Source organism: Rhinolophus sinicus, chromosome 3 (genome assembly GCF_057876585.1).
Source record: "Rhinolophus sinicus isolate RSI-liver-muscle chromosome 3, RSI-T2T, whole genome shotgun sequence".
NCBI lineage: Eukaryota > Metazoa > Chordata > Mammalia > Chiroptera > Rhinolophidae > Rhinolophus > Rhinolophus sinicus.
The window spans coordinates 68,286,477-68,301,676 of NC_142503.1; the positions used below are offsets into that span (position 1 = coordinate 68,286,477).

A 15,200-nucleotide genomic window follows, 5' to 3' on the forward strand; every position below is an offset into this window, starting at 1 on the left:
AGTTTCAAGCACAGAATACAAAAACAAATAAAAATAGAAAGTAAAGGAGCATAAGAAACCCATGGACACAATGAAAGATTTATGAGTAGAGAAAGAATGGAGCAGAAACAATATCTGCAGAAAAAATAGTTAAGAATTTTACAAAATCAATGAAAGATATGGTGGTAGATAATCACACAAGGTGACTGTCATTGATTTCTTCCCCTCCCTACCTCATACATGCATGTGGCCCCTGACATCAAGAGGTAGAATCTAATCAACCTCCTCTTGAAACATAATGACTTTGACAAATAGAATGCAGAAAAGTGACATTCTTGGACTTCTGGCCTAGGTCAAATGAAGCCTTACAGCTTATGCCTTGTAGTTTATGCTTGGTTCTCTTGGAACATTAACACTTGGGCTGCTGGGATGCACCCTTTTGAAATTGTTGCACCCAGTTAGCAGAAGTACAAGTCACATAAAGGGGCCACTTATGGCCAATCAACAGCCCCAACTAGTCTCCCAGAAAATTTTGCCTAAATTGTCAGCCATCTTGGAAATCCAGCCCTGTCATGCTGTCAGATGACTCAAGAGTCATGTGCCAACTGACCACAAGCTCATGAGAAACCCCAAGCAAGAACCACCCCATTGAATCCAGTCAACTCTCAGAACTATGCAAAATAAGGATAAATTGTTGTTAAGTGATTAAATTTGAGGTGGTTTGTTATTGCTATGAGCTGAATTGTATCCCCTCCAAAATTTACATGCTGAACTCCTAACCTCCCATACCTCAGAATGCTACCATATTGAAGACATGGTTTTACATAAGTAATTAGTTTAAAATGAGGTCAGTTGGGTGGGCCCGAATCCAGTATGACTGGTGACCTTATAGAGAGAGGAAATATGGACACAGACATGTACAGAGCAAAGACAATGTGAAGACTCAGGGGAAGATGGCCATCTACAAGCCAAAGAGAGGTCCTTCCCTCATAGCCCTAAGAAGCAACCAACCATTGCCGATACCTTTATCTCAGAGTCTTAGCCTCCAGAACTGTGAGAAAATAAATTTCTGTTATTTTAGCCATCAAGCCTGTTATAACTTTTTAAGATAAACTAATATACTTGCCATCCTAATAGATAATAGGAAAAAACAACAAGCTTATTTTTTAAGCCATCAAGAAAATTTTAAAACTCCAAGCAACATAAAGACAAATAAGATTATATTAAGGAATATCGTAGTAAAATTGCTGACAGCAAAAGACAAGGAGAAAATGTTAAAAGTATCTAGAGTAAAAGGCATATTACAATCAAAGGAACAGTAATAAAATGTTCTCATAGAAATCAGTAAGATAGTTAAATACTTCTTTAAAGTACTGAAAGAAAATAGCCACCAACTTGGAATTCCACAAACAGCCAAAATATAATTTTATAATAGAGGTAGATAAAGACATTTTTAAAGAAAAAACAAATGAACAAAAATCATTTTCAGCAGACCCACAGTAAAAAAATTTTCTGGAGAAAAGAAATGATCCCTAAAAAATGCAAGAAAAAAATGAAAAGATTCTGGTGCTATGATATTAAACATATAATAAATAAAATTACATCCTTTTCGGTTTAAAATTTACATAGCCCCAAAATACATGACAACAATAACAAAATTTAGAAGAGACTTAGCTAATGGAATTAAAGTATTCTACGTTCTTACATTGTCCACGAAGTGGCAAAAGTGCTAATGTCCATTTGACTCTAATAATATACTCATGTAATGTCTAAAGTGACTACTACAAGAAGAATAAAATAGTACATATTTAGCAAAATAAAGAGGGAAAAAATGAAAACTAAAGATAACTATTTCAATTCAACAGAAGTAAAGAAAGAACTAAAAGAACAAGTAGAAAAAAATTTAAACAAACACTAAAATAAAAAATGAAAACGCAAACATTAGGAACTATTTAAAATTTAATAGTCTATATACTCTAATTGAAAAATTAAGTTGTTAAACTGAATTTTTTAAAAGTCAACTGTATGTGGCTTACAAGATATACCTTAAACAGTCAAAGAAAGATTGAAAGTAAAAGTAGAAAATTATACATTATGAAAATATAACAGATGAAGCAATATTAAAGTCAGAAAAAGTAACTCTAAGACAAAAAGTTAATTAGAGGATTATTTCATAAGGATAAAGGTGGTCAATAAAGCAGGAAGTGGTAACAATTCTAAAGTTGTTTTAAACTAATATAGATTCAACATATATACAGCAAAGATGATAGAAATAATAGACAAATCCACAATAATAGACAAAAAATTTTCAATCATTTGTACGTCTAAATAAATTTTCAAGGAAAGAAATAATAAAAATAAGTTCTCTGAAAACAGTGAAAAAGAAAAGAAAACAGTGGACTCAATCTAAAATAATAAAAATATAACAAACAAATTTCCAAATGCTTACAAATTAAACTATACTGAATAATACATGGTTCAAATAAAAAAAAACCACATTGAAAGGCATATTTGAATTTAAAGAATGAGAAAAAGTATGTATTAAGACTTCCAGTATGCACACTTGGATAGAAAAGGCAATATACAGAAGATATATGCGAGTAAAATAAAAAAAATGTATAAACACAAAAGTAAAATGATTGAAATTTTAAAGATAAAAGCAGAAAAATGTATTAGTCCCCACATCCACAGTCATTCAATATTTAATGTAAAACTTCCCACAAAGAAATTTCCAGGCACACATAACAGTGATTTCTTCCAAAGATTTAATTTAAAAAGTAATACCACACCTTGATAAAATTGGACAAATATTAGGAAAAGAGAAAATGCTTCCCAATTCACATAATGAGGCCAGAATAACACTTATGCCAAAACCAAAGAAGTACATTAATAGTAAGGGAAAATTGGAAGGCAACTTTATTCATGAATACAGATGCAAAAACTCTAAAATATATCAGCAAAATGAATCAAATCCAATTTATTCCTAGAATAAAACAGATATATCATATTGTAATAATCTCAATAGATATATCAAATAAATGCATTTGATAAATTTCAAATTTTATTATTAAAAAAATTTTTAGTGAACTAGAAATGGAAGCAAAGTGGCTTATTCTGATAGTATAAATACCACACTTAATGGTGAAATTTACAGCAAATTTCAAATCTAATAATGAAATATCAGAAGACTTCATCTTAATGAACATAAGAAACAATGACAGTAACTATCATACTTCTATTCAGCATTATACAGGATACTTTAATCAGTGCATTAAAAAAGGTACGAAGGTTGGAAAAGAAGAAATAAAAATAGTTATTTGCAGATTATAATTATATACACAAAGAATTTGAAGTAATCTACCAACTAACTATGAAAACTTAATATGAGCACAGTCACAAAATACAAGGTAAAAGCACAAAATGAATTGCATTTCTTCATACCAGCAATAAACAACTATACTATACTGTGCTATAGTAAACATCAATTACCTAAGAATGAATCTAATGAAGGAGGTATATGACCTACACCATGAAAAAATTATGAAACATTATTGGAAGAAATAAATGAAGATTTAAATAAATGAAGAAATTATACCTCACTGATTGATCAAGAGACTCCGTTTGGGAAGTACAGCAATTCTCTCAAATTGTTTAGAAGGCATTCCAATCAAAATCTTAGCATGTTTTTTTTTATGCTGAGTAAGTAATTTTAATCACTTAGAAATACAAAGGGCCAAGAATGGCCAAGATAATCTCAAAGATGGGCTTACAACAAAGCCTGACATAAATATTCACAAAAAATATAGGGCAATCAAGACATTGTAATATTGGTGCAGTGATGCACAAATAAATCAATCGAACTGAATGAAGTGTGGAAATAGACCCACATATAAAGAGACCATCGCTACATTGCTGTGGGGAAGGACAGCCTGTAAATAAATGGTAGTGAGTCAACTAACATCCATATGCACATGAGAAAAATAAACCTGAATCCCTACTTCATACAAAATAGTCATCTCCAGCTGAATTACTGATTAGATGTTCTTTTATTAAAATAACATAAAAAATATCCTCATGATTTTGATTAGGCAAAGATTTCTTAAACAGGATATTAAAATTAATTCATTTTACTCAAAAGATGCCACTGTCAGAATGAAAAGGCAAGCTGTAGAGTTAGAAAAGATATTTGTGATGAATATATATGACAAATGACCCCCTACCTGGAGTATATAAAGAATGTATAAAGAAGTCTTGCAAATCAATAATGAAAAGACAGAAAACCCAATGTAAAAATAGACAAAAGATATGAACAGACATTTGACAATACTACATATTCATAGAGCTAATAAAGGAAAATAGGTTCAATATTTTACCATGTTGTAAATTAAATTTAATTAATTCAAACTAAATGTGATATCTATATACTTTACACAAATTAGTTAAAATAGAGAATTACACATACATATGACTTTTGAAAATGTAACAATTTCCTTTCTAGCAGTTGCTACCTTGAAACAAAAAAGTAAATCATTTTCTACAATATTGAACAATCTTCCTAAAATTGACTTTTTACGTATTAAATGAACAATGATTATGAATAATATATACATACCGAAGGATGGTCAGGATGCTTGGTACATCAGAGAAACCAGAAAATACAATTGTAGAAAAGGTTAAAACAATGAACAAAGGTAATTTATAGCACTTTGAATCACATGTTCCAGCTCTAGCATCAATAAAATCACCTTGATCATCTGGGGTTGTTAATCCTTCATTAATGCAAGAACAATTGAAGTATGTCTGTGAAAATTAAGATTGGAAACAATCTTCTAGAAATATAGTCATGAAGCAAAAACTTATTGCAAAATAAAAATTAAATCAGTAACCACAGGGAGACTAGCCAGTTTTATTAGTAAATACCCTTACATTAAATCTGCCAGCCATTATTTAGAAATAAAATATTAATGATAAGTACAAGATTTTTAACCTAACAAAGAATTGTGTGTGTGTGTGTGTTAATTAATTATAGTAACTTAGGAAAAATTTCATTAATTCAAGAAATTCCACCAAAAATATTTACATTTAATTACACAAATAACTGTTGGAGAAGTATGTAAATTAATGGCAATTAAGGAAAATGTAATGAATAAAATGTAACTTCTGCTGGGATTTGAAATATGGACAGTTACCCAACCGCAGGAGATTTTGGGATTATACTGCAAAGACAGGACTTCATTTTGTATGTAATAATATAGGGTTATTATCTGTTATGCAGAGTAGGCAGTGTCAAAGGCCCAAAATACATCAGGGCCACATAAAAATGTAAGTTTAGTGTTTTTTAAATTTTAAAAAAATGAACATAATGATAATGATTCAGGCCGATCATATTTGTCTTCATACAAATACAGTTGTACTTAATTTTTAAAAATTAATCAATTTTTTTCAGTGAAGGAAGGGGCTCACCAAAGGCAAAGTGTCTAGTGCCAATGAAAGTAACAATGTAGCACTGAATGGTAACTAATACAATTTGGGATGGTTGTTGAAGGGTTTATAATTCAAGAAAGATGAATTGGTGATATTTTCTAAGAACTAAACAGAGTTTGAAGATACAGAGTCCAGTTAGCAATTTATTAATCTATTGAAAAGATTCTAAGTTTAAAAAATTATAATAAATTCAACAGAAATATGGAACTAGATCATTAGTGAAGTAATAAGAGGAAACAAAGATGGCTTGAATCTAAGTGAGTTATAAAATGATGGTCCAAAAATCATTTTGTTTGCAGGAGTTGCTAAGTGGTTACTGGATATGCTAAATAACAAATAGAAATATCTCAATTGCAATTTATTCATTCCACTACATCTTTTTTTCAGTGTTCATGTACTATACATTATTCTAGGTGTTGGGAAAACACACTAACCAATACAATAGAAATCCCTGCACTTTAATTTACAAAAAAAGAAAGGAAGGGAGGGAGGGAGGGAGGGAGGGAGGGAGGGAGGGAGGGAAGAAAGAAAGAAAGAAAGAAACAAACAAAGAAAAAGGAAGAAAAGAAAAATTCTTGTCCTCATATAGAAAACTTTTTACTTGGATTAGACAACTATAAAAACAAAACAAAACAATGAAACAAACAAATAAAACATAATGAAGCCCATGGTGACATACTTTGGATAAAAAAAATAAAGCAAGGAAAAAATACAGGGATTGTAGGGGTGAACTTAGTATGATCAGTGACTACCTCAATGACACCATGATATTTGAGCAGAAATTTGAAGAAGGTAAGATAGTGAGCCATTTGGTTATCTAGAAAAAGTGCATTCCGGGTAGGAAAACAAAAACAAAAACAGAAATTGAAAAAGCCCTGGGGCTTGAGCTTACTTGGTAAACTCAAAGAAAAGCAAGGAGAAACATGTGGCTGGAACAGAATGAATATGAAGGAAACTAAGAGGAAATAAAACCAGAGTAGTGGGGGAAAGGTAGATTATATAAAAACTGATAAGTAATTATAAGATCAATTTTAATCTTAGTAATGTGAAACCATTGGAAGGATATATGTATAAATGACATTTTAATATATTAGTTGGCTGATATATTGAGACTGCTGGACTATGATGGCAAGGGTGAAAGCAGAGAAAACAGTTTAAAAGCTATTGAAATAAGGTGCAACACAATGGCGATTCAGACCAGGATAGTATCAGAGGAAATGAAGATAGTCAGATTCAGCATATATTTTAAAAATAGATTTGAAAGGATTTTCTGAAGGATCTTAGGGTAGGAATGGTTATCAGAAGGAGAAACTCATGTGGAGATTTCCCTGAAAGAAACAGACCTTCAGGCAAGGGAGGCAACTGATCCATAAGTCAGAGAGGAAATCAAAAAAATAAACACAACTTCACTTTGTTTCCCCCATCTTTCTTATTTTCTTTAGAACTCCTTATTATCCTAATCCAGTCAAAAACCAGAGGCAAAGGAGCTCTCATCCTATAGATCAGTCTCCTGGAATAATAAGAAGGGTAAAGACAGGAGAAAAGTGGGTCGGGAGGTAACACAAAAGATATCCAGTATAGAACCTAGGCTGGCTAAAGTCAAAAGTGAAAATATGAAGAAGGTTTGGTGAACAGATGGTAGAAGCACAAGATATCAGGCTCTGGTAGGGTCAGAGAACTACTTACAAGGGAGAAGGCAAAGTTACAGTCCATTATTTAGCTAAAATCTTATTTCAGCAACTATGGATATAAGAAAATTAAACTGGAGTCGAACAAGTAGCAAAGTGATCAACTGCTCTACATGACAAAATAAGGAAATTTATCTGGAGGTTGGTAGAAGGCCCGGGGAAATAAAAAATTCTGATGGTAATGGCCCCAAAGATGAGCAAATATGGGAATTTTAAAATGATATCTGATTAATGTAAATATCAAAGGACAAACAGGGATGACATATTAAATTTTAAGTTATTGGTATTGCTGCCATATACGTCTTCTCTAATTCTCTTACCTCTCTAGAAATGTTTATACAGGCCTTGTATGGATAGTAATCTCTGACACATAATAAAAGGACTGATTACCACTTCTGAGTTAATGCGGGGCTAAAACAGAGACAACAAGAGGGTACACAATAGATATTTTGAATTTCTCAGAAGAAGGAAAAACCAAGTGAAAGGTGACCAGAAGGATAGTATTGATCAACCAATTGGAGCAGGGAAGATTATGGTTCAAGATTTTGGTGTATTAGGTGCTGCTGATATGTGGGAGAGAACTATGATAAACTACGTAAGTGGAAGACAAAATATTCTCCTAGATTGCTTCATTTAACATTGCTATGGCAAGATAATCACCCATTGCTTTAAAACCATACAATTGGCAAAATGTAATATATGGAGGTATATTTTACTGTAGAAGTATCTTTTCTACTCCCAATTCCCATAAGCTTTCTGTATTGTGGCCATAAAGCAAATGTTCTTTTCTTGTTTTAAAAATTAATAAAAAGGAAAATAAGGGGGAGGGGAACTTTATTATAGAGAGCTAGGAGTAAAATGTAAACATCACCTACAAATTCAATATCATCTTACTGAAGAGGAAGACACATAATTAAAAATAATTACCTTATGATTATTGAATGTTTTAGAATATGTACAGCCTGCAAAACAAGGAGAAAAATATCCAATATCATCTCTTCCACATATAGCAGAATAAAATGCAGGTGAGCATCTACAGTAAGAATTGCAAGGAGCCGTCAGGTTTCCCAACTGTCCTGTTCTGTACAAAAAGAGATTGAACATAATTATAATACCATTATATTATATTTATTAATGTACACATCAAGATATCAATGAGTCATAAAAATATTAAAATTTCTTTTTAACAGCTTTATTAAAGTATAACTAATACATACAATAAATTGTACCTGTTTAAAATTACAATTTAAAATTTTTTGATGTACGAATATGTATACACTTGTGCAACCATTACCACAATCACGTTAACAAATATAATCACTACCCCCAAAAGTTTCCTCACACCCCTTTGTAATACCTCCACCCTGGCATCTGCTGATCTACCATGTTTCCCCGAAAATAAGACCTAGCCGGACAAGCTCTAATGTGTCTTTTGGAGCAAAAATTAATATAAGACCCGGCATTATATTATATTAATTATATTATATTATATTATATTATATTATATTATATTATATTATATTATATTATATTATATTATATTATAGGAAAATAAGACCAGGTCTTATATTAATTTTTGTTCCAAAAGACGCATTAGAGCTGACTGTCTGGCTAGGTCTTATTTTCGGGGAAACGGTACTTCTGACACTCTTCATTAGTTTGAATTTCATAACATTTTGTGAAATGGAATAATTCAGTATGTGCACTTTCTTTGTCTGGCTCCTTTCATGCAGCTGATGTTTATGTGGTCTTTGCATGGTCATATACTTCCAGGCTCTTGAGTAAATATTAAGGAGCAGAATGTTTGGATAACTTGGTAGGTATTCATTTAACTTTTTAAGAAACTCAGTTTTCCACAGTGGTTGTGCTATTTTACATTCCCACCAGCAGTGTATAAGAGTGTCAGTTGTTTTCTGCATTCCTCTTTAACACTTGGTATGGTCAGTCTTTTTAATTTTAGACTTTCTAACAGGGGTATAGTAGTTTCCTAGTATGGTTCTTAATATGCATTTCTCTAATCACTAATGATGTTGAGCATCTTTTCATGTATTTATTTTCCATTTGTATATATTATTTGGTTAAATATTCAAATATTTTCCCCATTTTTCTGGATTGTTTGTTTTCTTATTACTAAGCATTGAGAGTTCTTTATATATTCTGGAAACAAATCCTTTGTTAGATGTATGATTTTCAAATATCTTCTCACAGTCTATGTTTTAATTCCCTTTAAAGAGCAGAAATTTTTTATTCTGATGAAGCCCAATTTACCAATATATTATTTTATGGATTACATGTTTGGTGATCTAAGAAATCTTTCCTGAACTTAAGTTAACAGAAATTTTCCTTATGTTCTTGGAATTTTACATTTCACATTTATATCTACAATCCATTTTGAGTTATTTAATATGGTACAAGACATTTGCTTACATATTTATGTATACATTGTTTACATAATTGTTCCAGCATCATTTATTAAAATGACTATATTACATACGCACCTTGTCAAAAATCAATTATCCTCTTATATCTAGGCCTATTTCTAGACTCCATTCTGTTCCACTCTTCTGATCTAACTGTCTATATTTATACTAATACCACTTTCTTGATTACTGGAGCTTTGCTGTTAGTCCTCCACTTTTGTTCGTCTTCAGTATAGTTTGTTGTTTTTCTAGATCCTTTGTATATCTGTATGAATTTAAAAGTTACTTTTCCAATATGTAAAAAAGAAAGTCTGCTGGGATTTTGATTGTAATTACACTGAATACATATATCAATTTAGGGAGGATTAACATTTTAACAACATTGAGTCTTGTAACCCATGAACATGAAATATTTTTCCATTTAAAACTTAGGTCTTTAATTTCTCTCAGCAATATTTTGTAGTAATCAATGTAGAGGGCTTTCACATTTTTTATCATATTTATCTTTAAGTATTTCTTTATCTTGATAATGATTGCTAATAATATTTTTGGTTAATATGAATTTCCAGTTGTTTGTAGGTAGTACGTATATACCATAGATTCCTGTATATTGATCTTTTCTTCTACAGTATTTATTTTTCTTGGTACTATTGTTAACAGTATTATTTTTAATATTGATTTCTTCTAATTTGTAGGAAGTAAATAAAAATACCACAATCTTGTATGTTGATCTTATATCCTGCAAACTTGCTAAACTCATTTTATTAGTTATAGTGGGTTGTTGTTTCTTTATTTAATTTTTCTATATAGACCATATTGTCTTCGTATAAGCACAGTTGTACTTCCACTTTTCTTATCTGGACACCTTTTATTTATTTTTCTTACAGTAATGGCTAAAACCTCCACTACAATGTAAATGTAGTAGCATTCAAAGTAAACATTCTTATTGTATTCTTTGTCATTCAGTGTTTCATCATTTAGTCTGCTGAGGCTGCTATAATAACAAAATATAATAAACTGGGTGGTTTAAGCAACAGACATTATTTCTCATAGTTCTGGAAGCTAAGTCCAACGTGTAGGCAGCTTTCGTGTCTGGTTTGGGGGACTCTTCCTGGAGTGCAGACCTTCAACTTCTCAGCGTACCCTTACAGGCTGAATAGAGGGAAGGCTTTGGTACCTTCCTCTTTTTCTAATCCCATCATGGAGGGCCCACCCATACGACCCCATCTAAATCTAATTATCTCCTAAAGGCCTGACCTCCTAATACTGTTACATTGATGATTAGGGCTTCAACACATTAATTTGGTGGGAGGGGGAAACACACACATTCAGTCCATAATAATCACTAAGTATGATGTTAGCTGTGTATTTTCATAGATTTCCTTCCATTCCTACTTTCCTAGATTATCAGGAATAAATGCTGCACTTTATCAAGTGCCTTTGACATTTATTGAGGATACATGTTTATTTTTTCATTTTTACTTTTTTAATGTGGTGGACTATATTGATTGATTTTCAAATATTAAACCAGTCTTGCATCTCTGTGATAAATTCTGCTTGATCATAATTTATTTTCCTTTTAATATATTATTAGATTCAATTTACTAAAATTTTGTTAAGAATTTTTGCATCTATGCTCATGAGAAATACTATATGTCTATAGTTTTTGTTTTGTTTTTTCTTATAATGTCTTTGTCTGTTTTGATAGAACCATAATGCAAACCTCATAGAATGAGTTGAAAAATATCCAGTCTTTTTTTATTTTGTGGAAGAATTTTTGTAAAATCAGATATTCTTTAACTGTTTGGTAGAATTCCCCAGGGAAGCCATTTTGGCCTGGAGTTCTGTTTGTGGGAAAGTGTTTAACTACAAATTTGATTTATTTACTATAAAATTATCTATTTCTTTTTAAGTGAGTTTATATCTTTTGAAGGATTTATCCATTTCATGGAAGTGGTCAAATTTATGAGCATAAAGTTATTCATAATATTATCCTATTATACTTTAATATTGGTAGAATCTACACTAACATCACATCAGGTCTCTAGCTCTGCTATTGGTAATTTTCTCCCTCTATAGGTTTAGCAATTTTATTAATCTTCTCAAAATATTAATACCACCTGTGATTTTATTGATTTTCTCCATTGTTTTTCTCATCTCTACTTCATTGATTTTTGTTCTGATAGCAATTGTTTCATTTCTGCTGCTTACTTTGGGACCAACCTGCTGATATTTTCAGTTTTTTTAAGATAGAAGCAAATGTCATTGGTTTAAGACTTTTTCTCTTTTCCAATACAGGCTTTTAATACTATACATCTTCCCCTAAGTACTGCTTTAGCAGCATTCCACAAATTTTATTATGTGTTTTCATTTTTATTCACTTCAAAATACTTTCCAATTTACCTTTGTAAGAAATTAGTTAATCCACAGGTTATTTAGAAGCTTGTTTTTAAGTTTTCAAATATCTGGAGCTTCCCCAGATTTTTTTTTTTTTTAATTAATTTGTTTCTAATTTTATTTCATCATGGTCAGAAATTTCATTCCATTGTTTGATTTGGTCCTTTAAATTTACTGAGACTTGTTTTACAGAATATTATCTAATCTGGTGTTTCATGTGTACTTGAAAAAAATGTACATTTTGTTTTGTTAGAAGAAAAGTTCTACAAATGTCAAGTCAGTCAAGTTGGCAGTGTTATTCAAATCTTTTGCATCATCATTTTTTGCCTATTTCTATTCATTATTAAGAGAGGGATACTGAAATATCTGACTATATTTGCAGATTTCTAAATTTCTCCTTGCAGTGCAAAGTTTTTGCTCCACATATTTTAAAGCTTTCATTAAGTTAAGAAACTGGAGTGCTATGAATTCTTGATGAATTTACTACCTCACAGTACATACATAGTAACAGTCTTTATTCCTTCTAACACTACTTCCTTTCAAATCTACTTCGTCTGATATTATACTCCAGTTTTTATTATTATTATTATTATTATTATTACTCTTAACATGATACACCTTTCCCCACCTTTTTACATATAACCTATTTGTGTATATATTCTAAGTTCATTTCTTTTGTGAAGTGTATGTAGTTTGGTCTTGCTTTTTAAAAGAATGAAATTGGAGATTCTCTGCCTTTTACTTGAGATAGTACAACCATTTATACTTAATGTGAGAACCAATATGATTAGGTTTGAATCTGTCCTCTTTCAACTTGTTGTCTATTGATCCTATCTCGTCTTTGTTCTTCTTCCTCTTTTCTGCTTAATTTGAGATTAAACAAATATTTTTACAAAATTCTATTTTAACACCTGTGTTGGCTTATTAGCTGTGACTCATTGTTATTTTAGTGATTGCTTGAAAGTTTATAGTATACTTCTTTAATTTAACATAGTTTACCAACATATGGTATGATAGCACTTCGTATATACCCATATTGCATGCTAATCTGTTTTAAAAAATTATTTTGAAGAGATTTACATAAGAAAAAAATTTACCTCTATAGTTACAATTTCCTTTGCTCTTCTTTGATTTGTGTAGTTCATATTTTCATGTGGTATCTTTATTTTAGCCTGAAAGCCTTCCTTTAACACCTCAAGTATTGTAAGTCTGTTGGTCAAATATTATTTGCATTTTTTTATGTCTAAAATTATTTCTCCTTCATTTTTTGACAGATATTCTGGCTTGGTATAGAATTATAGGTTGACTTCTTTTTCTCCATTATTTTAAAAATATTTTTCAACTGTGTTCTTATCTGTATTGACATATCTTAAAAGTCACTGACACTTTCCTCAGTCCTGTCCAGTCCGCTGATGAACCCAAGATTGGTACTCTTCATATGTGTTATGGTATTTGGTGTTGCTTTCTAGGATTCACTTTTTTTCATAGAGTTTCCATTCCTCTGCTTACAATACCTATCTTTTCTTTCATGTTGTCCACTTTTTCCATTAGAACCCTTAGCATATTAATCATAATTATTTTATGTTCCCAGTCTGATCATTCCAAAATCCTGCCCTGCCATAGCTGAGTCTGGTTCTAATGCTTGCTTTGTCTTTTCAATCTGTATTCTTTCTTGTCTCTTAGAATGCCTTGTAAAGTTTTTGTTGAAAGCCAGACATTATAAACCAGGTAATAAGAACTGAAATAAATAGGCCTTTCTTGTGAGGCTTTATGTTTAGTAGTCTAGGAGTTAGCTTGTGTTTAAAATTTGTTGTAACCATAGATGTCAGAGGCCTCAGTTTTCTATGGTATCCTCAATTTGACTTCCCTATTGTCTTTGGATTTCCCTAGAAACTCTTTATTAAACATAGTGTGTCTTGCAGCTCTTTCAGTTGTAATTATCTGTCATTAACCTAGACATATGTTGACGTGATGATATTGTAGAGAAAAAGCATTCTATAATCTTATGATTAAATCTTAGCCATTACAAGGTTTTTTTAGTGGGCCTGAGTCCCTAGGCTGTGACCTTCATATGTTTTATTTAGTTTTTTTTTATTTTATTTTTCTTTCCCTTATGTGAGGCAGGAAAGTTGGAGAAGGAATGACTTGTCTAATTGTCCTCCCTCTAAAGTTTGGCAGGGGAAACTCCTGTAGCTTCCCTAGAAGGTAGGCTTTTGTTAGATGGCAGACTTCTCTAGGGAATATTTCAAAATGATTACTCTCTTTCTCCCCCTGCCCAAAATATAAGAGGACTATTCTCCCAACTTCAATGTCAGAACCTGGTGGGGGCACCTGGATGTAAGAACTTCTAAAGTGGGGTATCCCTCTAAGACTGGGCCCTCAGGAGGTTTTAACTCTCAAGTTAGTCCAGGCTCCACATCCATAAATAGTCAATTACTGTTTAATGTTCAGCTCTGATGGCTTCTGCTCCCAGTAAACTGCAATTCTCTCTGTTTACCTATCTCTCCCGTTTTTTGGGGGACAGCAGTTTGCCCTGTGATCTCAAGTCTGATGAATCTAAGAATTAATTTTTAATTTGTTCAACTCTTTTCTTGCAATGACTTACAAGCTCTTTACATACTGAGTACAAACTAGAAGTCCTATTCTTTATTGTTTTTCACAACCTTTACTAATATAAAAACCATTCTTAGCTTGCAGACCATAAAAAATAGGTAGCAGTATAGGTAAATGGATACATAGATATAGATAGATACATAGATATACCTAAACTATAGACAAATCTAAACTATGTAAATACCTAACACACACACACACACACACACACACACAAACACACACACACAGGTGTTGGGGGGGGGGGCAGGTGGTTAGGGCACCAAGCCCCACACAGTTGAAAAATCCACTTATAATTTAACTTGGCCCTATACACATACAGATTCCCAACCATAGATGAAAAGTAGTATTTTCACTCTTCACTGAATACTACTATTTTTCATCTGTGGTTGATCTGCAGATGTGAAACCTGGGAATTGGGAGGGCTGACTGTATATTTATTGAAAAAAAAAGAACCATGTAGTTCAAACCCATGTTGTTCAATATTTGGCTTTCCTGTGCATCTATTCTGTCACCTATTATGTCTCAAAGTTTTTGGCCAGGTCGTTGGCCTGCCTGATAATTTTTTTTTTTTTTTTTTTAATACAAGACCTTTGCCTAAGACACTTTCCAGCTCTGT

At 31.6% G+C, this 15,200-nt stretch overlaps 1 protein-coding gene across 1 annotated transcript in view; it reads right to left on the reverse strand.

The window, feature by feature from the left end:
- The window catches only part of SLCO6A1 (solute carrier organic anion transporter family member 6A1), an 85,887-nt gene that overhangs the window by 11,263 nt on the left and 59,424 nt on the right, over window positions 1-15,200 (reverse strand). Inside the window, exons 11-12 of the mRNA XM_088796902.1 lie at window positions 8,079-8,232; window positions 4,592-4,779 (exon numbers count right to left, since the gene is read on the reverse strand). Of these exons, the coding sequence (XP_088653028.1) occupies window positions 4,592-4,779; window positions 8,079-8,232 (342 nt within the window). The remainder of the gene's footprint in view (window positions 1-4,591; window positions 4,780-8,078; window positions 8,233-15,200) is intronic.